The sequence below is a fragment of the Acartia tonsa genome, chromosome 10 (genome assembly GCF_053477335.1).
Source record: "Acartia tonsa isolate MP-2025a chromosome 10, ASM5347733v1, whole genome shotgun sequence".
Classification (NCBI taxonomy): Eukaryota; Metazoa; Arthropoda; class Copepoda; order Calanoida; family Acartiidae; genus Acartia; species Acartia tonsa.
This window is the reverse complement of record NC_137269.1, coordinates 49,044,000-49,071,982: the sequence shown is the minus strand read 5'-3', so window position 1 is coordinate 49,071,982 and position 27,983 is coordinate 49,044,000. Positions and strand designations below refer to the sequence as shown.

Below are 27,983 nucleotides of genomic sequence, written 5' to 3'. Positions count from 1 at the left end.
AATATAAAAAAAAAACAGGACCAGTACGTATATTCCCTGAAGAGTAGAGCCCGAACGGTACAGCGGTTACTGAGATCTTAAGAGAGACAGACAAAAAGCTACTTTGTATTATAGATACAGAAAGAAGGCAGATTAGTTACGCAATTTTAAAAAAAAGTAAGTTATTTTTAATGTTTTATTATAATTAGTTTATTTTAATACATATTTATTATTACAAATTTTTATGAAACAATACATAACATTTTAAATTCTACAAACTAGATTTAGAACATTTCCAGTATGGCTTCGAAAACGGCTTATATCCGCTGGATTAGAACAGATTCTCAGCCATAATGAAAAATCATGTATAGCATAGTATTAAAGACAATTTTCCACAAATATTTTAAAAAGCATAAACTTGTTAGCCCAAGCCTTCAGCCCCTCGGGGCTAACAAAAGTGGTTATTTTTTAAAATTTTAATATCCGCAGAAAGCTGTCTACAATATGATGCTAAAAGTAACTATTAAATTATGTAATATTTGTGTGCCTCCTTAACATTTATTCCTCACTTTACCAATTTCACCTTTTTTGAGGATGAAATCATAATCCCTCCCCCCCCCCCCAAAAAAAAAACTACTAAGTACCGTGTTCATTATTTTAGTGCCTACAATTGGATTGATGACCAACACATGGACTAATATTAGTTTGTACAATGTTTGATGACCAATACAATTAACGAATATTAGTGCCTACAATTAGTAGATGACCAACACATGGAATAATATTAGTTTCTACAATTAGTTGATGACCAACAAATGGACTAATATTAGTGTCTACAATTGTTGATGACCAACACATGGATTTATTTACTGGACAATGTCAGGTTTAAAATCATGACGAACAGCTTTAGCCAAGCTTTCAGCGTACAGATCCAACCTCTGGGTCATCTGAAAATATTACAAATATTTAGAACAGATTTGGGTCATCTGAAAATATAACAAATATTTAGAACAGATTTGGGTCATCTGAAAATATAACAAACATTTAGAACAGATCTGGGTCATCTGAAAATATAACAAATATTTAGAACAGATCTGGGTCATCTGAAAATATTACAAAAAATTAGAACAGATCTGAAAACTGAAAATATTACAAATATTTAGAACAGATCTGGGTCATCTGAAAACAGGACAAATATTTAGAACAAATCTGGGTTATCTGAAAATATAACAAATATTTAGAACAGATCTGGGTCATCTGAAAACAGGACAAATATTTAGAACAAATCTGGGTTATCTGAAAATATAACAAATACTTAGAACAGATCTGGGTCATCTGAAAACAGGACAAATATTTAGAACAGATCTGGGTCATCTGAAAACAGGACAAATATTTAGAACAGATCTGGGTCATCTGAAAATATTACAAAAAATTAGAACAGATCTGAAAACTGAAAATATTACAAATATTTAGAACAGATCTGGGTCATCTGAAAACAGGACAAATATTTAGAACAAATCTGGGTTATCTGAAAATATAACAAATATTTAGAACAGATCTGGGTCATCTGAAAACAGGACAAATATTTAGAACAAATCTGGGTTATCTGAAAATATAACAAATACTTAGAACAGATCTGGGTCATCTGAAAACAGGACAAATATTTAGAACAGATCTGGGTCATCTGAAAATATTACAAAAAATTAGAACAGATCTGAAAACTGAAAATATTACAAATATTTAGAACAGATCTGGGTCATCTGAAAACAGGACAAATATTTAGAACAAATCTGGGTTATCTGAAAATATTACAAATATACAGAACAGATCTGGGTCATCTGAAAATATTACAAATATTTAGAACAGATCTGGGTCATCTGAAAATATTATAAATATTTAGAACAGATCTGGGTCATCTGAAAACATTACAAATATTCAGAACAGATCTGGGTCATCTGAAAACATTACAAATATTTAGAACAGATTTGGGTCATCTGAAAACAGGACAAATATTTACAACAGATCTGGATCATCTGAAAACATTACAAATATTCAAAACAGATCTGGGTCATCTGAAAATATTACAAATATTTAGAACAGATCTGGGTCATCTAAAAACATTACAACATTTAGAACAGATCTTATTAGGGGGGGGGGGCGGGAGGTGACATTGGGCTGTTAATTACACTTGTCCCCAAAAGTTTTATAGCAACGTTTTTCAATTCGTTGGCTTAACAACGTTGGGTACTTTTAATGCATTTTAATTGGTACGTTGACTTTGTTGAGTGTCCGAACGATTCAACCACTGATTGTAATCTACAGTAAATTTTGGTTTATATTATTGGGGATGTAGTTCAATTTATCAGCCATTGTCATTTCCCTTTAGATCCCTGAAATCTTAATCTATAATAATAATACAACGACCAATAAATTAATGTTCATCCCAAATGATGATACACAAAATTACCTCTTCTGTGATTATAGTTAGTGGTTGAAACGATTGGACGCTAAATTTAATGGACCAACCAATCAAAATTCAATAAAAGTCCCCATATTTTCCCCCTTCCCTCCAGAGAAAGCTCTTAAGCCAAAGTCCAACAGACGGGAAGAACTTACTACTTTGTATAATAGATCGTATTTTAATCCATCTTTTTTTAAAAACTTCATGAAAAAGAAAAATTTATAAAAAATTTATGTTAATTTGAATACAACTTTCTCCAGTTTTTGCGAATCCGATTAATATCCGCTGGATTAGAACCAGATCTCAGTCATAATAAAAAATCATGTATAGCATCGTATTACAGACATTTTCCCACGTATATTAAAGTAAAAAAATCATATAATTAACACGAATTTTGTTAGCTCAAGCCTACGGACCCTCGGGTCTAACAAAACTGGTTGGATCTTATAATTTTTCATTTAATATCCGTGGAAAGCTGTTTATAATACGATGCCATAAATAACTATTCGATCCTGTAACTGGACAACTTGTATAGCTAACAACACAAAAAACTAAATGTAAAAGAAAGCCTTCTTTATTAGGACATATATTATTAATAAAGTTGATAGCTAGAAAGATAGATAGATAGATATAGTATTATTAAAGTTGTTAACTAAAGAGATGGGTTCTTTAAAAAGAATGCCGCGTTTTTTCGACTTTTTTTCGACATTAATTGATTAAACGAAGACGATATCGTTATTCAGAGTATACAACTTAAGAATTAAAAATTTTAAAATCATTATTTTAGCCATTATCAAACAAACTATCTTCAATCCATTTTTGCTGCATATTAATAAATGCATCTTTTTAAAGGTGTATTAGACATTTTACAAATGGCTAAAATAATAATTTTAAAATTTTGAATTCTTAAGTTGTATACTCTGTATAACGATATCGTCTTCGTTCAATCAATCAATTTATAAAAAATGTCTAAAAAACGCGGCATTCTTTTTCAAGAACCCATCTCAGAGATATCCAAGGAGACAAAAGAAAACAAAGATGACAACATCCATAAGTAGCAAAGCAAAAAAAATCATGTATAAGAATATTTAAAGAGCATTTGTTGAAATCAATAAGAGAATTTTGAAGAAAAAATCACAAAACCTTTCTCACATATTCTTATATTTTTTGATATTTATATTTTGTTAGATGACTGACTGACAGACATTGATATTACTCACTAAAATTTTGAAAATCAGACACAAAAAAACAACAAAGTTATCACGAAATGTGTGAAAACTAAAAAAAAAGTTATTCGTCTGTTCACCTAGAGATACAACGGACAGACGGACGAATATTTGGCATTTTTAGAGTAGCTTCGCTAATAAAAAGTTTGGGGATAAAAGAATTATGAGAACAACAACTTTTATATCTCTATAAACAAAATAGATATATTAGAGTAAAAGAATAGAGGGGGAAAGGGTTTCAATAACTGTCCCCACCCCAAAGACTTGTGCCGACTTTTAATTGGGTTTTTGAAAATCAACTACAAAGCCCAAATTGTGTCAAAAATTATCTACATGACGTCATAAAAATGAGGGAGATGAGAGGAGAAGTTGGAAAGAAAACTCCTAAAAAAAGAGATGGATAGTCCCTCATTTTTATGACGTCACATGGATGATTTTTGATACAATTTGGGCTTTGTCACATCAACCTATACCGTCGGGAATATTAACACAGCTAAAACGCTACAAAAGAACAGAAAGCAATTTGCTAGCAGACAAAAAAGGTCCCAAACTGGGGGATCCAGGTAGTGTCTGGTTATACATCTTTATTTATAGATTTATTATAGATACAATAAATTAGAGAGTTAACCTATCTTTTTAAAGTATCAGAATGTGTGTCTATGTGTCTAACAGTATCTAGAAAATCATAATGTCTTCAGTTTTCGGGGAAGCATGATATTAGACTTGAAAGAAAAAAATGTCACCCTTTTAAAAACAAACAAATAGACAACCTCAATAAAAGCGGAATTCTAAAATCAGAAGGAAGGACAAACGAACAATAACTCTTGTAGAATGTCAGAACTGAATTAGCATATATAAATGTAAAAGATGTAACAACATTGTAAGTAAATTTGTTGTCAAACGAGTTAAAATCAACATGTTTTAAATGAACGTACAGACATTTTGGTATTGATTCTAGAGTTGGTACGCCTTCTATATCGTACCTAACAATCATAGGAATCATCATGCAAAGTTTAAAATCGATCATGTATGAATTAAAGACAAGACCAAGGCTCCTCAGGGCTAAAAAAACTGGTATAAATCTTATAATTTTTCATATTAATAATATTTGTTCTAAAAGCCATGTTACATTTAAATATAACTTTCTAGAGAGAGAGAGGGGACAATGGGCTATACTAGTCCCCAAAGTTTATAATAACTGTTTCTTATTCGTTAGTTTGACAACTTTGGAGACTTTGAATTTAGATTGGTTGTTTCATTAAGTTGAGTGTTCTAACGTTACAACCACTCATTTTAATGTACATAATGGTTAATTTTGTGTATCATCATTGGGGATGTACATGAATTCATCGGCCATTGTCTTATCCCTTTAGATTTCTGATAACTATCCCTGTTTAAAGAAAAATGTGAAGCCTTAAATATTTAATGAGATCTTTGTTTTCTAAGAGATTCTATTTTTAGCTTTAGATCCTAGGGCATCTAAATATATTTACAATTGGGAAGATGATTTAAATATCATTTCTTTAATTTATTTGATGCTTTCCATCAAAGCGTCTATCGAGCATTAAAACCCTTCAATATTTTTTGATTAAACTGAAAATAAATTTAATCGCAAAATAGTTGGAACTTCTAGAAATGCCCAAAACTTTCAGTCTTATAGATCAACTAGGAATTGATATATAGAGGATAGAAAAAGTGAGCGTATTATGTTTCACCTTTTTGCTGTGCAAAAGATGATGGTATAGCAATACTTTGAAAAGTAAGTATTAGATCCAGAAAAATGTTAGAGACCTTTTTAGAAAGCTCAAATAACTGTATATTCTACTATAATGTGAACAAATTTGCATGATGAACATGAAAGACAAAATAAGACAATAAAGAAGGTTAAGTGAGTGAAGGTACTTTAAAAAAGTAATATTTGATCACCAAAAGTAATTTGAAATTTTCAACTGAGGGGAGCTACAAATTCAAGTTAGGGAAAGCATGTTCTGATCTCACCATAAGGTCCCAGTACATCCTGCAAAAGCAGCGGGGGGAGGGGGATTTTCTAAATAAAACAAGCCTTCGGGTTGGGTGTGTAATCTTTTTAAGTGTGACCCTGAATAAAATAATCATTGCTTTTGATTCTCACTTTTTTCATTAATCTCTCTTTAAAGCAAGTTAATATTTGCAACTGCTCAACTGTGTAAAGTTAAATGTTTATATCCTGTTAATCTTCCCATTTCTGTTTAGAGATTTATCATGGAGGGAGGGTACATCGGGCAGTTTATTACACTAGTCCCCAATGTTTTATAATAACGCTGTCTTATTCGTTGGCTTAACAACTTTGGGGACTTTATTGATTTTTTGGTTTGTTGATTCATTAAGTTTGGTGGTCAAAACGTTTTAACCACTAATTGTAATCTTTAGAAGGGATAATTTTGTGTAACATCATGGGGGATGTACATCAATTTATCATACATTGTCTTATCCCTTTAGATCCCTGAGATGTATCTGAGATACAACAAAGAATTCAATTTCCTGTACAGGAAAGACACAGCACAACCCAAACAATACACAATACAGGAATTTATGGATGGGACAATGGAGTAAATATTCAAGACCCGCGATCGTGGCTCAACACATAGCGCATCCGCTCGTCGCCGGGGAGGTGATAGGTTCGAATCTCGGGCCGACATAACTAAAGACGCTAAAAATAGTTCCTACTGCTGCTATGTCAGGTGTGCGACATAAATAGTAAGAGTAGGGGGAATGTCTTGGCCCATAAATAGGCGCATCTCACTATCATGCACAGTTAGGACTTCTCAGACAAAAGTCATGCAATCAAAGGGTTGGTTGTCTGATGGATGTTACATAACCTAATATCCTTGGGTGTTAGAGTATCGCATCCCATTACATGTGGATGATGCTCTGGATTCTCTAGATGATCACTTAAATCGAAGGAGAATCCCGCCCTTATGCGGTAATGGTAAATATTCATTAATTTAGTGGTCCTAGACTTTGGGGACTCGCGTTTGGCGAAAATAAGTGGCATTCATTGATAGAAAAAAACACAACATAACCCAAACATATATCACATATAACATCAGGGATCTAAAGGGATAAGACAATGGCCGATAAATTGATACACAAAGTGACCCCTTTTGTAGATTACAATTAGTGGACGATATGTTTGGACACTTAACTAATGAACCAACCAATCAAAATTCACTAAAGTCCCCAAAGTTGTTAATCCAACAAATAAGAAAATGTTCACAATATTTTTTTTTACATATGCGTGTATTTTTTTGTCTTGATTTTGAAGATGCTATGCTTATGATAGTGTACTTTGTCTACCAAATATTAGATTAGTAGGATAATTATATCATACAAAAAGTTGTAAATCATACCTGAGTTTTACATAAATAAGCATGATCAACTGTAAGAGCTATCCTTTACGAAGGGACAAACGGACATACAGACATTTGAAAATAGGGATATTAGTTCTAGTTTTTCTCGCATCATGTTATAAACAGCTTTCCGCGGATATAATATGTACAATTATAAAATTAAAACCAGTTTTTCAGCCACGAGATGCCGAAGTTTTTATATCCGTAGAAAACTGGATATAATAGGATGCTAGACATAGTTTTTTCTTATGGATGAGAACCGGTTTTAATCCACCGGATATTAATCGGTTTCTAATGATTACGAGAATAAATATTCTTACCCTGAAGCCCCACTTGTCCTTGATCTGTCTGCATAAGTTTAGATCAACTTCACCAATCAGAAGACCATCCTGTGTTCTGAAAATAATAGTTATTTATTGCATCGTGTTATAGACAGCTTTCCGTGGATAGTAAAATGGAAGCAAAAAAAGTGGCTCCACAGATTTTGACGTCAAACAGTAAAAAAAACCAATGAGAGGACAGTATACACCAATGGTAAAATTTATGCTAGCCTCTCATTGGTTATTCTATCGTACGACGTCATAATCTGTGGAGCCAATTTTTCTTGCTTCAGTAAAATGAAAAGATATAAGACTAATTTTAGTTTTGTAGGGCGCGGGCAACTGTTGTTAATCTTATGTTTTTCATTTTATTGTTCATAAAAATTGTCTATGATATAATACAATACATGATTTTTGAGTATGGCTCTCTTACAAGTATCAAGTGAAAGTTAAAAGAAAAGTTTATCTTTAATAATTGATAATTGTCTAATTTGCCGAGAAAAGGCAAATAAAATCAGCGGGAAACGGCAGTTTTCGGCGGGAGCGGCGGTTCCACCACCGTTTCTTCACAGATCTATTTTTTACCTCTTTAAAGCAACTACCATGTCAAATCTTAGAGCTGTAACTCTTTATTTAGTTGAGTTCCTTCGACTTTTAGTTTTGGCTTCAAAAAGTGTCACTTCCGCCCCCCCCCCCCCTTTTCATCAACACATTCTTAGAACTAGGTAAGTAGAAATTCATTCATTTTCCCCCAAAATTATTAAGGTCTATTTATTGAGGTATAAAAATACTTTTATATGTTGAGTCATAAACTATCCGAACATATGTGGAACCAAAGAAATATTTCTATATCTGGATTAAGCTGGAGCTCTGGAAACACCTGGAGCTGCAATTTTGTTGGCACCAAAAAGATATAATCTTACCTGGATAAACCTGGAGTTCTGGAACCATCTGGAGCTGCGATGTAGCTAGAGCCATAGAAATGTCCAAAATCCTATTTATAACAAAATTCTTTTCAAAGTTTGATTTTTAAAAGAAACAGATTTAATAAAAATTTCTGGTTTTTAATTTTTTTTCCTTCAATTTACCTTGTAACTCTAAAGATTAGAGTAAACTCAATTGAGTCTTTATAAATCAAACAATAATGTCGGAAATATTAACACAGCTAAGTAACAGGAAACAATTTGGTAGCAGACGAAAAAAAGTCATTGGAAAAGGGGGGCGGGGGAGGTAGTTATCTGTATATATGTATTGTATATACTATATAACTATTCTGTAAATAAAGTATACAAAGATTAATAATTGATCAAATGATTATTACACATTAATACTAGCGGCTTCCCAAGAGGTAATTAAAAAAACATTAAGTATGTGCCTTAATAAAAAGATGTCAGTATCGAAAAAATTACATCTTCTATTACCTACCCAGCCGCAAAAATTGCGAATGGGCGCAAATTTTCGCGAAAAATGGCAAATTTGCAAAATTCGCAAAACTTTCAACCCTCAAGAAAATTGCCTAAAACCATCACAGGACCAGTAGGTATATTTCCTGAAAAGTAGAATCCAATCGGTTCAGTGGTTACCGAGATCTTAAGGGACGGACGGACAGACATCATTCTAATTTGAATTATAGATGAAAGAATTTGTTTCCTTGTGAGCAGGTTTTCCATCAGCAGAAGTAAATTCCCTAAATATAAATATAATATTATTGTTTAAATAAAATATGTTACTTTTCATTAAAATTATTTTTTAAAAGTCTTATTTAGTTTGTATTTTATTTCTCTTTATATATTTGTCTAGCCATGTGTCTGTTTAAAGTAAAAGATGTATCTCTGGAATAACTAACTTATAATGATTTTAAAATTTTTAAAACAAAATAACAAACCAATAATCAATCAGAACCTTCATTGAACTTTTTGATGAAAAGGGGATAGTAGCATCCGCAGTATTGCGTAAAATTATGAGCAAGCTTCCAGTCAAAGGCGCTTATTAAGTCTAACTGTTCATAATGTTATAGTTTAATTAAACGCATATTTAAAAACAGATTGTCATGATAAGCGCCTTTGACTGGAATCTTCAACTTTACGCAATATTGTGAAAGCTACTACTCCCTTTATTTATTTTGTTTATTCTATGTTATGTTAAGTTAGTTTAAGGGTCAAAAGAGCAACCTTCAGATTCTTTAGAGAAAGACATAGACATCCGGAGGTGGAGGGTGCAAAAGAGTTTCCGCCCTTTCAAAATTTGAAACCCTTCATTTTACCCCAATATTGAAATTTTCAAGAAATAAATTAGCTTAACCCCCTTTAAATTTTTGGAACCCCTCATCTTACCCCTCTAAAAAAGCTAGGACGTCATTGGGAATAAAACCCATAGGATTAGCGTCACCTGAAGGACTAGAAAAAGATTCAGATGGTGTTTGGAAGTCAAGAAATAGGTTTGAGGGAAAGTGCCAATACTAAAAGAACACAAAATAAGATAAAATTGCAACACCCTGTATGGTAGAAAATAAATAAACTAAAAGTTAAAGTTTTGTTTAGCTAGCTCTAGCTCTGACGTAAATGATAGATGCAAATAAATAACTTAGTGGAAACTTTTTATTCTCAATGCAACAAAATGGTACTTTACAATTGTTTTTTTTTATATAAAAATATCAATAGTAATTTATTTTCTGCTAGCCTCTAGGGGCTTCTATATTTGAAGAGGCAATAGGGTCATGAAAAAATATCTTAAACCCATCCCAAGAAAATAGAATAGCTATAAAAAACCTTACTACTTTATAAAATAGGATCAATCAATCAAATATTTGTTTCTGGTTTTCAGGGAATCTTTCTAATGGACTATTTTTTTACTTTGAGATTTAGAATAGTTTAAAATGTTGCGCATTTTCTATAATTCCAACCAGTACAGAATCAGGGATCTAAAGGGATAAGACAATCGCCGAAATATTGATGTAAATTACCAACGATGAATAACAAAATTGGCCCTTCAGTTGAATAAAATTAGTGGTTAAAACGATTGAACACTCACCTTAATAAACCGACCAATTAAAATTTACAAAAGTCCCAAATTTAATAAGCCAACGAATAAAAAAACATTATTATAAAACTTTGCGGACTAGTGTAATAAACAACCCAATGTCCAATTCATATTCGCAAATAATTAGAAGACTAAAGCAATTAAGATTGAAGCAAATAGGTCAAAAAATGATGATTTAGCTATTGATTAATCAATAATTTGTCAGCCACAACCATTTTCATAAAGTGGACATTGATTTGAAATTGCATATCGAGAGAATGCCAACAAGAACCAAGGGAAAACCAACCATATTAATGGCACAGATAAAGTAACTGTTGATGATGTACGTAAAAAGGTTGAAAAAGTGTCATTTCTTTCATGTATTTTCCATAAAGTTAGCATTTAGTCAAATTCGCCTATTAAGTCAAACTGTTCTTAATTTTGACCATTTCATATATATATATATATATTTTTTTTAATATTATGTTCAAAAAATCTTCTAATATATTAGCAAAAATCCTTTAAATTAAATTTATTTTCAACTTTAGTTTTACATTGACATCTGAAGAGTGCAAACATGCACGAAACAATTTGTAATGTCTGAATAAATATGTAAAATTCAATTTTTGTTTGTGAGTTAACCTCTTATATATATTGTATACATTTAGTCAAAATTAAGAACAGTTTTGGCTTAATAGGTGCATTTGACAAAATAAAGTTTCCATAAACTTCACGGAAAATACGTGAAAAAATGACACTCTCTATACCTGGGGAAGACCTCAGTGCCAACCCTGTTAATGGCACATGTAAAGTAACTGTTGGCGATGGCTGCGTTGCGCGCTTCTATCGGCCACATTGGCTCTGAGAGTCCACCTTAAAGATAAAATTTATGAATTATAAAGGGGTTTGAGGTCTTTCAGCTATTAATTAGATTAGCTCCCAAAAAATATACAGTCACTACGCAGTTCATATTTTTTATACATATAGAAATAACAGAATGTTTGTCTGTCTGTGTGTGTAGCGTAGGATTTTGCTAACCAATTAACCGATATGTTTCTCCTTTAAAGTGAATCTTCATATAATACCAAGGAAGGATTAAAAGCATTTTTGGAGAGAGAGAACCACAATAGAAAAAAAGCCCTCTCATTATTTTAATTTTATTTTTAAAACAAAAATAAAACTGAAGGGTCGTCTTCCCCCCACCCCTCACTCAACTGCTCCTAGAGGCGTGGCTGTTTAAAAAAGGCAACTCTAATTAAAGTACAAGAAAAATATTCACCAACAGTAGCGCTGGGGTTGAAGACAATTTCGGCCCCATTGACCCCATACATCATCCAGTTCTGGGGGTGGTGACGCCCATAACAAATATTAATGGCTATGCGGCCATAGATTGTCTCAAATACACGGTGTCCTGTATTCCCCTGGAATAAAATAACTTAATCTGTATGTTGCGGGTTCGATGCTCTTCAAGAGGGGCGAGGATTATGTAAATATTAAAAAAATGGAAGGTTCTATAAAAAATGTTGTTGCAAATGTAGGTATCAAATAATTATTTGTCGTATGTTTCAGCTTTCCACAGAGAGTAAAATAAAAAATATAAGATTAAAACCTGTTTTATTTTTCCCGAATGGCCCAGGCTAAAACAACTGGTATTAATTTTATCATTTTTATTTTATTATTCGTAGAAAATTGTCTGTAATATAATGCTACACATGATTTTTCAGTATAGCTTACAACCGGTTCTAATCCAGGGGATATTAATCTGTTTCGAAGCCATACTCGAAAATTTTATTTCGTAGTATAGCATCATACTCAAGACATTAAAATGTTACCTACTGCTGCTATTTCTAGGGCATTACAATAATATTGAGAGATAGGGGAATGTTTTAGCCCATAAACATGCGCTACTTACTATCATGTAAATTTAGGATTTCTAGACAAAATTCATGCAATCAAAGTAAATGGATATATTATTACTTGGATGTTGCACCAGATTTTCATGTTCTCTAATAAAGTGAAACTTAAGCGGGCTAAAATAATGAATCCCTCATCCATCCCCTCCCATTACAAAGCATGAATGAACTGATCAATAAATGAGTTCCATGTTAGCAACCTAAATTGACAACAATTTTTTGCTGTCATAATATCCACATATATTCTATATCCATTGATATCTATTACCTCTAAGTAGTAGGTAGATTCATTGAAGTCTCCAACTCTAGGGATATGGTTCTTGCGAGATTTGCCCATCACTTTTCCAGTGTGATCTAAACAAAAAAATGGTATTACTTGCATCGTATTATAGACAGCTTTCCGTAGATATTATTTAGAATGAAAAAATATAAGATTAAAAAGATTAAAACCAGTTTTGTCATGTTTTATTTTATTTTAATATTCGTGGAAAATTGTCTGTATATGATGCTATACATGTTTTTTTTCAGTATGGCCGTAAACTGGTTCTAATTTACCGGATATTAATCGGTTTGGAAGCCATACTGATAATTTAATCTTGACAAGCTGATGCGACTGTAGCATCTTGGATAGGTAAAACAGGCTTTAACAATCATAGGACCTATGTAAAGCTTTGCAGAAATGGATAAGTCAAACGGTTAAGATGTTAGCAAGATCTTAATGGCTAAACGAAATTTCCTTTTTACTTTATATACTAAGATAGTTGTGGTTGGTATATATAACATTATAAAAGTACTCAGGGGTCATAAGGGATAGGACAATGACCGATAAATTGATCTACATTCCCAATGATTATACAAAATTACACCCCTTTTGTAAAATTCAATTAAATGTTAAAATGTTCAGACACTCAACTTATAGAACCAATCAATCAAAATTCAAAGTCCCCAAAGTTGATAAGCTAACGAATAAGAAAACGTTATTATAAAACTTTGAGGACTAGTGTAATAAACAGCCCAATGTTCCCTCTCTCACTGACAAGTACCGCAGCATATAAAAACAAGGAATTCTCAGAAAAAAAAATACTCAAAAAATGCGTAGATACTTTGTCTTTGATAAAATGATAAAAAAGTCGAACAAACGAACAAATTATAATCTTACTAGCGGCTACGCCCCTAGAAGCCTCTAGGGGCACTGGTAGGAGGGGGTAAAGTCGACCTCATTCCATTTTAAATTTGAGTTTCATAAGAGTTAAAAAAAAATTTCGAGGGGAAGGGGTGGTGAAGATACCCTCTCCAAAAATAGTTTAAAACCTTCCCAGGAACTATAAGAAGCTTCACTGTAAAGAAGAACAATATCGGTTTAGTGGTTAGCGAGATCCTTCGGGACAGACAAAAAAAGCTTACTACTTTATATAATAGGATACAAGACTTGTTACTAATAACATATTATATAGGTTACTATGTTTTAGAAGCATTTTCCCTTTAATGCCTTGTTTTGCTCAGAACCCCCCTTCCTTTCCCCCTTATTTAGTTACAAAATTGAAATTTAAGGGACGTTTAGTTTTTTGTTTGTTTGTTAACTTTTGGTTAGGTTATATTGGTTACTGGGTAGCCCCGTAGGCTAAGTTCACCACAAGCTTTGGGCCCTTTGTAGTAGGAAGAAGCTACCCGTACCCTGAGAGAGAGAGGAGACAATGGTCTATTTATTACACTAGTCCCCAAAGTTTTATAATAACGTTTTTCTTATTGGTTTGCTTAAAAACTTTTCGTGATTTTCGTGAATTTTGATAGGCTGATTCATTAAGTTGAGTGTCCAAATCTTTCAACCACAAATTTTAATCTACAGAAGAGGTAATTTTGTGTATCATCACTGGGTATGTACATCTATTTATCGGCTATTGTCTTATCCCTTTAGATCCCTGACCCGTCCCCCTTCATTCAAAAAAAGAGAGGAGGGGTAGGGGTTCAATACTTGACGGATGATTTGAGGGAAATCACCATTATACTATTATTTGTACATAATGAATAAAAAATGAAATACTCTTACTGAACTTTATTCTTTGATATTTCAAATCAGGAAGAAAAGTAAATGTTAAAAAAACCGTCTATAAAAACATTATAAATATAACAAAATGGTTCAATCATAACTCAGGGATTTATAGATAAGACATTGGGCGAAAAATTAATGTACGTACGTACATACCCAATAATGTTACACAAAATTAATCCCTTATGTAGATTAAAGTTAGTGGTTGAAATGTTTGAACACTCAACTTACTAAACCAACCAACCGAAATTCAAATAAGGTCCCAATGTTGTTAAGCCAACTAATAAGAAAACCCAGTTATAAAACTTTGGCGACTAGTGTAATAAACAGCCCATTGTCCCCTCTCTCTCTCTCTCACTCTGATTGTAACCATTAATTCTGAGATGGAGGGGACATTGGGCTGTTTATGACAATAGTCCCCAAAGTTTTTTTATTGACAACTTTGGTGACTTCTATTGAGTTTTTATTGATTGGTTCATTATGTTGAGTGTCCAAACGTTTTAACCACTTAATGTAATACACAGTAGAGGTAATTTTATGTGTCATTATTAGGAATGCACATCAATTTATCAGTATTTTAATTTATAGTAAAAAAAAAGGAAATTTTAAAATAAAAAATTTCTAAGAGGATAACGTAAAAAATTATTAAATCAATCGGCCATTGTCTTATCCCTTTAGATCCATGATAACTACCTTATATCTATAAGTTGATATTTTTTCTGAACTACAACTATCAAATGCCATGGTAATGTCAAAGAAAACACAAATATCTTTGTAAAATATAAAGTACTGCTTGAGAAGCAAATGAGTTAGATTTTGTTTATCTTAAGTCAATCAAACAACTTGATTTTAGAGGACAATATCCAAAAAAGTAAAGCTCTGAAATAAATAGGGTGGATAAATGAACAATAACTCTTGTAATGTGTCAGAACATTAATTTGTAAGTGTAAACAAAATTGTATGTAAATGTGTTGCAAAATTGCATATCTGTAAAAAAGTATACTTGCATTTTTAGGATTTGCTTATAACATTGTACTTTATTGTCCAAGGAATCATAATTTAAAAATTATGATAAATATGATAATTATTTCATTTAAAAAATTGGTGTCAAAAGGTTAAAATATGCATGTTTTAAATGAACATATGAACTTTATGGCGACAATCATAGAGTTGCTGCAGTTCCTAATTGTACCTAATTGTAATTGGAATGATCGTGCAAAGTTTAAGATCAATCGAACAATTCTAACATTTCTAAATTAACAAAAAGAACAAACTGTTACGCTTTTAAAAAATGAGTTACTGAACAGAACTGGACTTACCAATGACTACAGCAGTATTCCACAGTGTTTCTCCATGTTCATGATCTCTCTCCAAAATTGGAGAAATTATCACCATCTTGTACTTGGCGGCCAACTGAAATATAAGGTGTTACCAAAGGTTCTCGCTAACCTTTGAACCAATATGGTTCTCCTTTACAATGTAGATTCTAATAGGTTATCAAAAAGTTTACAACTATTTTCACTTTTTAAAACTAGCATTTAAAAGAGGGGATTGTCAACTTTCTCATATCCCCAACTTCCTACTTACTACTGGATTTAATTCTACATAAAGGATAGGTCAATGTTATATAAATATTGCCTATTAAACAATTTAAAAATACAAAATTTTGCATGTCTTTTGCTTAATGGTTAAATTTAAAGAAAATATATTGTTAATTAAGTTGATATTTATAAATTTTCTTTATATGAATAATAAGTGTTTTTATATAACTTTACTATAAGCCACAGCAACCCTTACCTCAGACAAAAAGAGGGTGCTAGGTCCATTCTCAGCAGCTTCAGCAAACTCGCACCAGGGGTGTTTCTCACGGGTACAGAAAGCAAAGGGCATTGCTAAAATAAATGGTGTCTGAGTGGGCGTTATATTATACACAAAGGGTATAAAAAAGTAAGATTTGAACATATGCCATGTGTCATGTAAAAATAATTTAAACAAAAATCATGAATGTTTCTCTTATGGGTAAAGTGCCTTTAAATAATGACGTCATACTGACCCACTATTGGTCAATTAAAATGTATACTGGCCTGGCATTGGTAATTTAGTCTGTGTATTGGCCTATCATTGGTCATTTGTAATGTAAGTCATTTTTTATGGGCACTTCTAGAAAAAATTTCTGAATCACACAAAGGCATGATAGAAAGTAAAAAGAGAGGTCAAAGCTGACATATCATTAACATAAAATTTTTCTAAAAACATTCTGACTCATCATTCTATTTATTACATTTGTCCCCAAAGTTTTATATTAACGTTTTCTTATTCTTGGCTTATGGAGACTTTTATGGAATTTTGATTGGTTGGTTCACTAGGTTGAATGTCCAAACGTATTAACCACAAACTGTAATCTACAGAAGGGGTAATTTTGTGTATCATCATTAGTGATGTACATTAATGTATCGGCTATTGTATCATCCCTTTAGATCCCTGGATATCAAATCTACACAAAACTTGATAGTTAACATTAAATAACTTATTTAAATCTTATTCTATTATATTCCTTGGGAAAAAATGAATGTTTCTACATTTAAAAGGATTGTCTCTATGTATAGAAAAAGGGTACAGAGATATAAATACTTATTCAGAATAGGTATTTATTGCATCGTATTATAGACAGATTTCCGCGGATATTGAAATGACAAGTCAGATATTTAAAACCAGTTTTGTAAGCCCCGAGCTATTAAATGGCTCATAGAATTTTTTATTGCTCCAAACAATTTTTAAATTGGTTTTACTGATCCATATTATAGTCAGTTGTCTGCTGATTAGAATATTAAGAATTGTAGAACCAATTGGGCCAACAAAATTGGGATATACTGGAATAACTATGAGTTGACACAAATTTAAAGACTTTTTCAATACAAGGTTTTAATCTTTGACAGGGAGGACTCAAACCCAACAGCTCTATAACACTTGAAAATGTATTATAGACAGATTTCCGCGGATTTCAAAAAACAATATTTTAAGATTAAAACCAGTTTTATAGACCTGAGGTGCTGAAGACCCCGGTTAAAAAAACTGGTTTCAATTTTATGATTTTTATTTTAACTTTCGCGGAAAATTGTCTGTAATTCGATGCTAAACATGATCTTTCAGTATGGCAAAGAACCGATTCAAATCCAGCGGATTCGAAGCCATAATGGAAATTATTATATACACTTGTATCCATTAATCTTGAGAATAAATATCCCTCTGCCCTATATATAGCATCCTATTGTCTCTGTAATGAACCAAATAATAAGACAAGGTTTTTACAGGGATCTAAAGGGATAAGACAATGTCTGATAAATTGAAATACATCCTACTGATACAAAATTACTCCTTCTGTAGATTATAATTAGTGGTTGAAACGTTTGAACACTCTAATTAAAGAATCTAACAATCAAAAATCATTACAAGTCCTCAAAGTTGTTGAGCCAATGAATGAGAATGCGTTTTTATAAAACGTTGGGGACTTGTGTAATAAACAGCCCAATGTCCCTTCCATCTGTGAGGTTTTTGTCCCCAAAATGCTACACATATATAATGGATATGGTAACCACAGAAATATTATTGCAAGTGTAATATCCATCTTGGGTCCTTTATTTTATTTATACAATAACAAGAGCTAGCTCTATTTCTGACACATAATATAGGCTACGCCACTATCTATAGGAGCCCTTTAGAGAGGAGAGGAGGGGGGGTAGTGTAGACCTCGACTTTCAATTTTAGTTAGAAAAAAAATCTTTTTGAAGGGGAGATATTTTGTCTATAGTCGATTTATCTTGGGATGGTGGCGGTACCCTCCCCCAAAAACCTTAGACTTATAATAAGCTTTACTGTAAAAAAGACCCAAATCGGTTCAGCGGTAAGCAAAATACTTTGGTATACCTGTTACTTTTATATCAGGGTTAAAGTAAAATTATAGAGTGGATACAAGCATATGCGGTCTTTTAAACATCAACAAATAGCGTCATTAATATAAACACAGCCAATTCGCTACATAAGAGCGGAAAGCAATATGCTAGCAGACGACAAAGGTCCTTATAACTTGGGCCAGGAAGTTGTCTGGGTCACGCATCTTTTATATAAGGATTGAATTTTTTTTTTTACTTCCATGATCCCATATAGCCATGTATCTTATAGAACGGAAAATGCAAAGAATAGAAAAGGAAAGATAGTCTAAGGATGACTATAAAGATATATCCCAAGGACATTTATCCCCCTAAATACTTTTTGGGTTTGGGGAGGGTATTAACCCCTCCTCCCCCATACCCCCATAAACTATATATAATTTCTTTGGGGAAGGTAACAAAAAACGTTAAGGTGTCTAAAAATGCAATAGAAATAATCCGCGTGGTTTTTTTTGCCTGTAGTTCAAGATTTTGAACTAATGATCAGATTGAGTTCTTCATTTTATTTAAGGTTTTTGTGGGTCCCTGGGTGGTTTTAGGCTGTTCAATCATTATAGCTAATTTTAGTTTTAGGATATTTTCTACTTTCCTTCCAATACGTTGCTCCTAGATGCTAGGAGAGCAGCCGCTAGCATATAATATATTAGACCTCCTCAAACAAGGATGACATCCATATAAGCGAAGCTCTGAAACGGTAGTACAAACGGACATTAACACTTATATAGTATCAGAACTGAATAATCAGAATATAATTTTTAAGAGTCAAAGCAAAATTCTAAGTAAATTTGTTGAAAAACTTCTTGATACAGGATAATGTTTTTTTGACATTTTGGACAATGGACATACTTACATTTTTAGGACTTGATTATAGAGTTGCTTATAATATTGTATTTTGTTGTCCCAGGAATCAGTATACCAAAAATCAGATCAATCGGATAATTAGATCACATGAAAATTTGTTGTTAAAAAGTAAAAAAATCTAAATATTTAAAATGGACATATGGACATTCTATATAGTAATTAGTATAGAGTTGCTACGCTTTTTAAATCGTACCTAACTACTACAGGAATCATCATGCAAAGTTTGAAATCGATAGGACAATTCTAACATGCCTAAATTAACGAGAAAATCTATCTCGCTCGGACGGACGGATGGACCAACCCTAATTATAGAAAAGCTTCGCTTTAAGAAATGTAAATATTAAGAATATTTTATTCATAAAGAGAACAACAATAAATAAAACTGGGAAGGTAAACCATTTATTTCCAAGAAAAATAAACGTAATGATAATATGTCATTTATACCAATATTAAAAGCGAAGCTTTTCTATAATTAGGATCGGTCCGTCCGTCCGTCCGGAATGGATAGCTTTTTTCGATAATTTAGGCACGTTAGAATTGTCCTATCGATTTCAAATTTTGCATGGTGATCCCTGTTGTAGTTAGGTACATTGATTTTTTAAACTTTTTAAACAAATTTTTATTTGATATAATTATCCGATTGATCTGATTTTAGGTATACTGATTCCTGGGACAACAAAGTATAATATAACAAAGTGTATTCAGGGATCTAAAGGGATAAGACAATGACTAATAAATTAATTACACAAAATTACCCCTTTCGTTGATTAGAATTAGAGGTCGAAACGTTTGAACACTTATTATAAAACATTGTGGACTAGTGTAATAAACAGCCCATTGTCCCCTCTTTCTGTGAGTGTATTCCATTTATTTCGCCGTTAACTATTCTGCCAGTTAGAAAAGTAGAATTTTGGCCCTACGAGAAACGGACTCAAACTTGGTCCTAGGGTAAATCTTAAAACTTAACATCTGTAACATTTGAAAAATAGCTACATCAAGACCCTCAACTTCATTTTTTTTATAGGAGGCGAGAGTCACCCCCAAGAAATAGACTAAAACCTTCGTATAACCTGCATTGGCCAATTAGTCTAGCGGAGAGACAAACGGCTAGACATCGTTCTACTCTATCAGGGACTACTTTCTTCGCCCCTAGCAACTAGGGGCTCTAAATACGAAGAGACTTTAATCTAAAAAGAAAATAGCATAAAACCTTCTCCAGAACTGTGAGAAGTTTTCCTAGTATGGAGAATTCAATATTTTCTGTCTTTATTAAAATCTTAAGCTACAGACAAGAAATTACTTTATATTACGATATGTATGCATTATGAACTCGAAGAAATGGAGGGGGGGGGGGGTGGTGTTAAAATGGTTCATATTCAAATAAAAGGGATGGTGTCATCATTTTTGTATTTGTATGCGACTATCATTACTCTTCCTCAAGAACAAATAATCACACTTTGTCTTTTTTTTTACATATATGTGTGTATGTATTCAGGGATCTAAAGGGATAGGACAATGATAAAATGATGGAAATCCCCAATAATGATACACAAAATTACCCCTTCTGTAAATTACAATTAGTGGTTGAAATGTTAAGAAACTTAAATAAATGAACCAACCTATCAAAATTTAATAAAAGACATTGTTAAGACAACTAATAAGAAAACGTTATTACAAAACTTTGGGGACCAGTGTAATAAACAGCCCAATGTCCTCTTCCTCCCTTGGTATGTATTTCTTACATGCATAGTGTATTCTAAACATATAGGTTCCCTTATTGTATGTTTTTTATACATATATGTATGTGTGTATGTATTTCCAGGGGGGGGAGTGGACATTGGGCTGTTTATTACACTAGTTCCCAAAGCTTTTAATAACATTTTCTTATACATTGGCTTTATAACTTTGGGGACTTTCAATGAATTTTGATTGGTTGATTCATTAAGTGTCCAAACGTTTCAACTAATAATTGTAATCTACAAAGCGGTTAATTTTACATATCATCATTGGGGATGCAACTTATAGGCCATTGTCTTATCTCTTTAGATCCCTGGTGTATTTCTTACATGCATAGTGTATTCTTAATATTAAAAGTTCCCTAATTGCATACTAAGTTTTTCTTTTTTTTCTAATTAAAATTCAACTGCTGTAGATTAAAATTATACCAACAAATCAAGATTTTACAAAGGTATCAAAATTTTAATCAAATAATTATATTAATATTAACACAGCCGCCACAACAAAAGAACAGAAAGCAATTTGATAGCAGACGAAGAAGGTCCCCAACAGGGTGATCCAGGTAATTGTCTGGTTATACATCTATATCTATAGATTTATTCTTCTACTAGCGGCTCCGCCCCTAGCCTCTAGGGGCATTGCCCCAAGAGGTTTGATCAACCTAATTTTTCGTATTTTAGAATTAAAAAGAAAAAGTAAAAAAAAAAATTTTTTTTTGGGGGGGTATTTTTCATTTTTTTGGGGGGTTGGGGGTGTTCCACCTCCAAAGAAAATAACTTAAAACCATCACAGGACCAGTAGGTATATTCCCTGAAGAGTAGAGCCCAATCTGTTCAGTGGTTACTGAGATCTTAAGCTTCAGACGGACAGACAGACATCGTTCTACTTTGTATTATAGATTATGAATATTTACATCCTTGTTGAACATAGACAAACATTTACTTACATCATCTACATAAATCATCTTTGACACAAAATATACATTCTTATATTAGTTAACATGCCTCTCTATAATTAGGGAATGTCCGTACGTACGTCTGAAAAAAGTATTTTATTATGACACGTGAATTATATGTCGTTATCATTATTATTATCATTGCACTTTTCGTACTGTTAACTCTTTTCCGGGGGGGGGGGGGGGGAAGGAGGGGGGGAAGGAGAAGGTATTATTGATTCTTTTTACTGATTAGGAAACTATATTTATTACTTACTCCAAGCCTCTTGTAGACAAAGCACGTTGACTCCTGCCATCCCAGCATTCTCGATTATGGTTCCGATTCTGTCAAACAACCCAGAGATCTAAAATAAATACGATGATCTCCCTCAAAGGGCCTATGGAGCAATAACCCCCCCCCCCCCCAAGCATTCTCGATAATGGCTCCGATTCTATCAAACAACCCAGAGCACTAAAATAAGTATGATGATTTCCCTCATAGGGCCTATGGAGCATTAACCTCCCATCCACCCACCCATCCAATTCTCGATAATGGTTCCGATTCTATCAAACAGGCCAGATATCTAAAATAAATATGATGATTTCCCTCAAAGGGCCTATGGAGCAATAACCCTCCTCCCATTCTTATTATAATTACTAGAAGAGGAGGGTAATCTTTAGTTTTATCCGTGACCCCTAACCTAAATACTAAACAAACAAACTCAATTTATGTCGAAATCAGAGGGTTTGTGAGCTCAACCAGGCACTTTAAGAAAACTGATAAAGATACTTTTTTTTAAATATTTACTAAATGCAATGATGTTTTTTAGGCGGGGGGGGGGGGGGGAATTTTTTCCCAGGGTGGAGGTTTTGTAGACAAAAAAAACCTGGAGCATTATTGAACTTTACTGTAAATTGAAGATCAATCAGGCCAGCACTTTAAGAGATCTTTCTTGACATACCAACATGCTTCATTTTATATAATAATAGGATATAGAATCATCCTATGAAATTATAACCTGAAGTTGAATGGAAGCATCTGTAGGATGGACAATCTTGTTCTGAATCAATCCAATCTTAACTTTTCTAAAATAACACAAGAATAGTTATTTATCGCATCTATTATTGACAGCTTTCCGCGGATATTAAAAATATAAGATTAAACTAGTCCTCAAAGTTTCATTATATAGTTTTTTTATTCGTTGACCTAAAAAGTTTGAGGAATTTTGATTGGTTGGTTGATTAAGTTAATCTACAGAAGGGGTAATTATCATTGGATATGTACATCAATTTATCTATATTATCTTATACCTTTAGATTACTGGTATTAAATAGACTTTAATAAAATCACATTTCTCTCATAGAGTACTGATTGACGGATGGATGGTTTAGCTTATCCGCGGAAAAAAAAAACATATAAATATTAACAAACCTAGGAAGTCTGGTTTCCTCAGGAAGGGCAGTGATAGTATAGCCAGCAATCTAAATATTATACTTGTATTAGCAAGCTACAAAGTTCACTTTATTAAAGAACATAAACACCTGTTTTAAGATATAGTATATCCATTACAAGCGACTACTCCCCCCCCCCAAGAGGCCTCTAGAGGCACTTGATAAGGGGTGGGTTGAATTCGACAACTCTATTTTTTGTTTTTAAAAAGTTTTTAAAAAGTTTTGGAGGGTAATTTTTTTTTTTTTTGGGGGGGGGGGTGGTTTGGTGGTACCCTCCCCCTTCCCAGGACCTATGAGATGCTACCCTGTAAATTAAAACCAGTTCAGTAGTTAGCGAGATCTACAGACACATAGACAGACATACATCCTGTTACTTTATTATAAGGATGATTATACCTCATAATTATCTGATTCAGCTCTGGATTTTACACTCTCCTCTAATTCCAACTTTCTAGACATCAAACACAATATTAATATAAACTCATAATTAAAAATACCCCTCCCCCCCCCAAAAAAAAAAAAACATATGAAAATCAATTTGTTGTAATTAGTTTCTGCGATTTTAAATCCTTATTACTTAGCCCTAGTCCTACATGAAAAACTTTTATAAAAAAACATTAACATTATAAAAAAAAACAAGGATGACAACAATTCATAGGCGTCCAAGGGGGGGGGGTAATGGGCCATTTGGCACCCCCAAAATTTTGTGAACAATACCCCCCCCAAAAAAAAATTACCCCTACCTTGGGGGTGCCGTAGGCACCCCCAACGATTTTGGGGGGGGTATTTACCCCCCCCAAACCATTTTGGGGGGGTAATTACCCCCACCCAAAATAAATGTTCTTTAAAAAAATTTTTTGGGGGGGGATATTTACCCCCCCCAAATTGAATGTTCTTTAAAAAAAAATTTTACTGATAGTTTATTTTAGGATAGGTTATATTGGTTTAGGTGATTGCCCCACATGGTTAAGCAATTGGCCCCCCGCAGGGGCTAGAAATAGGAGAGAAGCTTGTGTGAAAAAAACGAAGAAACGCCCCTTAAAGAGCGTTGCCACAAAAGGGACTATACCCCAATATAGTCCAACCAGTTAAAACAGTTCTTAACCATGATAACAAAAATTTAATAGTTTGATCATGTTTTATTTGCTTGGGCCTTTATAAGGGCTAAAACCATCCCGGGGATCTATGATGTAATTGTAAAGCACTGAAGATTCCATAAAATAGATACCTAACTAAATTAAATATTTCATTAAATAATGAAAAAGAATTTCTATAGGCGATTTCTTTTGGGAGGATGTCAGGGTGTCTCAAAACTAGTTATAAAACTTACCAGGACCTATAAGACGCTTCACTTTAAAGTATAATCATATTGGTTCATTGGTTAGTGAGTTAATTATTGTATTTTTATGTTCTAAAGAATGAGATACTACTATATATTTGAATAGTAGTGGCGCCCTTAGCATCTAAGAACTCGTGTTTTCTAAAGGGTAAAAAGGGAGGAGAAAAATAGCCTAAAACCACTCAAAGGATTGACCTATAATAGTGTGGAACCATCATGGGATCTATGTGAAACTTTCCTAAAAAGGAGAACTCAGTATTAAAAGTAATGAAATCTGAAGCTATAGTCAAATAAACCTTACTTACTACTTTATGTTATAGGATAGTACTTATATATATATTAACTTAATAGATTAGGTAGGTGCTTTTTTTACATAATTAAATTACCCCCCCCAAAAATTTTACCCCCGGGGTAAATTAGTTTGGGGGGGGTAATTACCCCCCCCCAACAGATTTGGGGGGAGTATTTACCCCCCCCAACAGACTTTAGGGGGGGTAATTACCCCCCCCAATCAAATTTTACCCCCGGGGTAAAAATTTTGGGGGGGGTAAAAAAAAATTTCGGCGCGCTTCGCGCGCCATTTTACCCCCCCCAAACACGAATTACCCCCCCCCCTAAAATTTTTTACCCCCCCCCAAAAAAAAAGCTTGGACGCCCCTGGACAACATCCATAAAAGCGTAGCTCTGAAACGGTAGAACAAACGGACATTAACACTTGTATAGTTTCAGAACTGAATAATCAGAACATAAATAAATAAGAGTCAAGCAAAATTGTGAGTAAAGTTGTTGAAAAACTTCTTAGTACAGAATAATGTTTATGGACATACATACATTTTTAGGACTTGATCATAGAGTTGCTTTGCTTATGATATTGTACTTTGTTGTCCCAGGAATAATTATACCAAAAATCAGAACAATCGGATAATTAGATCACATAAAAATTTGTTGTTAAAAAAGTAAAAAATCAACATGTTTAAAATGGACGTACGGACATTCTGGTAATGATTATTGAGTTGCTACGCTTGCTAAATCGTACCTAAGTACTACAGAAATCGCCATGCAAAGTTTAAAAATCGAAAAGACAATTCTAACATGCCTAAATTGACGAAAAAAGCTATCCGTCTCGGACGGACGTACAGACGGACGGACCAACCCTGATTTTAGAAAAGCTTTACTTTAAAAAATAATTATAAGGGTGGGGGGAGGGTGAATGTGTGTGTCGCACTCGTTATCGGAGGGATATTGTCAAACCTCTGAATTAATTAATTTCAAATTTTATTCTTTTCTATGTAAAATTTTCTCCCTTTTTTTAGTCCACCTTCAACTTTTCAAGTTCGACTAAACCCAAATATAAAAATAATTAAGATTTTTGCATTCCCCCCCCCTCCCCCAATAAACAAAAAAAAATCATCAAATAAGGTTATAGTCATACCCACAGAGCAATTTTAGTGACACGTAGAGAGGCTTTAAATTAACAAGGATGACAACATTAATAAGAAGCGAAGCACAACAAAATCATCGATTGGAATACGGACAAAGCTATTTAAAGGACGCAGTTGATAGTGCCTAATAAAAATACAAATGAGTACATTTCAAGATTGATCAATTACGATGTATACTGTCCTATCATTGGTCATTTGAATTGTATGACGTCTTTTTTTTATTAGGCATTATCAACTACTTCGATTTAAAGAACATTTGTTAGAAAACAGTAAAAGTGTCTGACTATGACGTCAGAAAAAATTAACAATTAACCAATGAGAGGCCGATATATATGTTACCATTTTGAATACTGGCTTCTCATTGGTTAATTGTTAATTTTTTCTGACGTCATAGTCAGACACTTTTACTGTTTTCCATTTGTTAAAATAAAAAAAAATTACTAGAGATAAAAAATTATGAAAACCCCTCACATATTTTCATATTTTTCATTATGTTTATTTTGTAATATGACTGACAAACCGACGGACAAAGTAAATTACTCAATGGATGCTTGGTATAGCAAATTTCACAACTAAAAATTATTATCATGAAAAACAGCTCCAAAGCGCAACGGACTGACTGACAGACTGGCAGACAAAGTGAATTATAAAGTAGATTTGTTACTAAAATCATCTTATTATAAACAGCTTACTGCAGGTATCAAAATGAAAAAAAATACAAGATTCCAATTTTATGAGTTTTATCTTAATATTCATGGAAAACTATCTGTAATACGTTGCTATACATGATTTTTCTGTATGGCTGAGAACCGGTTCTAATCCAGTGGATATTAATCGGTTTGGAAGCCATACTGGTAATAAACCTACCCGCATTTTCTACCATATAGTATTCTATTGACCTCTTCTAGTTCTCCTTCAGAGCAATGGATATATTATTACTTGGATGTTGCACCACATTTTCATGTACTCTAATTAAGTGATGCTTACAGCTGGCTAAAATAACGATTCCTCCCATTATTCACCCTTTTGCCATCTCCCCCTCAACTGAATGAACAAACTGATCAATAAATGAGGTCCATATTAAACTAAATTGACTAAAAGTTCCCCCAACAATGGATATATTATTACTTGGATGTTGCACCAGATTTTCTTGTACTCTATTAAAGTGATGCCCACAGCTGGCTAAAATAACGATACCCCCTACATTCACCTCTTTATCCCCTCCTACTAGATGAACAAAATGATCAATAAATGAGGTCCATATTAGCAACCTAAATTGAATAAATATTTGCCTCTGTGAATACATCCACGTATACTATATGAATGGATATATTATTACTTGGATGTTGCACCAGATTTTCTTGTACTCTAATAAAGTAATGCTGACAGCTGGCTAAAATAACGATTCCTCCCATTCACCCCTTTATTCCTTCTACTGGATGAATGATCAATAAATGTGGTCCCTATTAGCAACCTAAAATGACTAAAAATTTCCCCCCGTCAATACATCCACTTATACTATATCCATTGGATGAAATAATAAGTGGAAGTTATTGTACACCTCTCAGTAAATGTAAAGTTAACATTCACAGGGTGGGAGGAGACATTGGGAAGTTTATTACACTAGTCCCCAAACTTTTTTAATAACGTTTTCATATTCGTTGCTTAACAATTTTGAGGACTTTAATTAGATTTGTTGGTTCATTAAGTTTAGTGTTCAAACGTCTCAACCACTAATCCACGTATATTATATCCATTCCTTCAGGGATATACTTAGATAGGATACTTTCCAAGCTTGTTGTCTCCCCCGACATAGTTATCTGAAAAATGTTGAGATTTCGTATATAGATCTGAAATAAGATGTGACGTTAGAGCAATGGCGTGCATAGGATTTTGTTATGGAGGGGGGGGGGGCAAA

The 27,983-nt window shown here is 33.0% G+C and overlaps 1 protein-coding gene across 1 annotated transcript; it reads right to left on the bottom strand.

The window, feature by feature from the left end:
- Nucleotides 1-161: 161 nt before the first annotated feature.
- pyd3 (beta-ureidopropionase pyd3) lies at nucleotides 162-27,881 on the bottom strand. Its single transcript, XM_080174874.1, has 15 exons — nucleotides 27,831-27,881; nucleotides 26,933-26,984; nucleotides 23,681-23,735; nucleotides 23,265-23,314; nucleotides 22,852-22,918; nucleotides 22,110-22,197; nucleotides 16,151-16,245; nucleotides 15,673-15,766; nucleotides 12,575-12,660; nucleotides 11,673-11,814; nucleotides 11,161-11,266; nucleotides 9,028-9,062; nucleotides 8,299-8,371; nucleotides 7,376-7,451; nucleotides 162-926 (listed from the first exon to the last, which is right to left on the bottom strand). The coding sequence occupies exons 1-15, from the start codon at nucleotides 27,877-27,879 to the stop codon at nucleotides 846-848; spliced, it is 1,149 nt and encodes a 382-aa protein (XP_080031000.1). The 5' UTR covers nucleotides 27,880-27,881; the 3' UTR covers nucleotides 162-845.
- Between the last annotated feature and the right edge of the window lie 102 nt (nucleotides 27,882-27,983).

Excerpts from the sequence above, each read along its gene's own strand:
- pyd3 (XM_080174874.1), bottom strand. The coding sequence starts at position 27,879 with ATGTCGGGGGAGACAACAAGCTTGGAAAGTATCCTATCTAAGTATATC. Across the intron at positions 15,767-16,150 it reads GCACCCTCTTTTTGTCTGAG|TTGGCCGCCAAGTACAAGAT; the intron begins GTAAGGGTTGCT and ends CTTATATTTCAG. Across the intron at positions 12,661-15,672 it reads GAATACTGCTGTAGTCATTG|ATCACACTGGAAAAGTGATG; the intron begins GTAAGTCCAGTT and ends TTTTTTGTTTAG.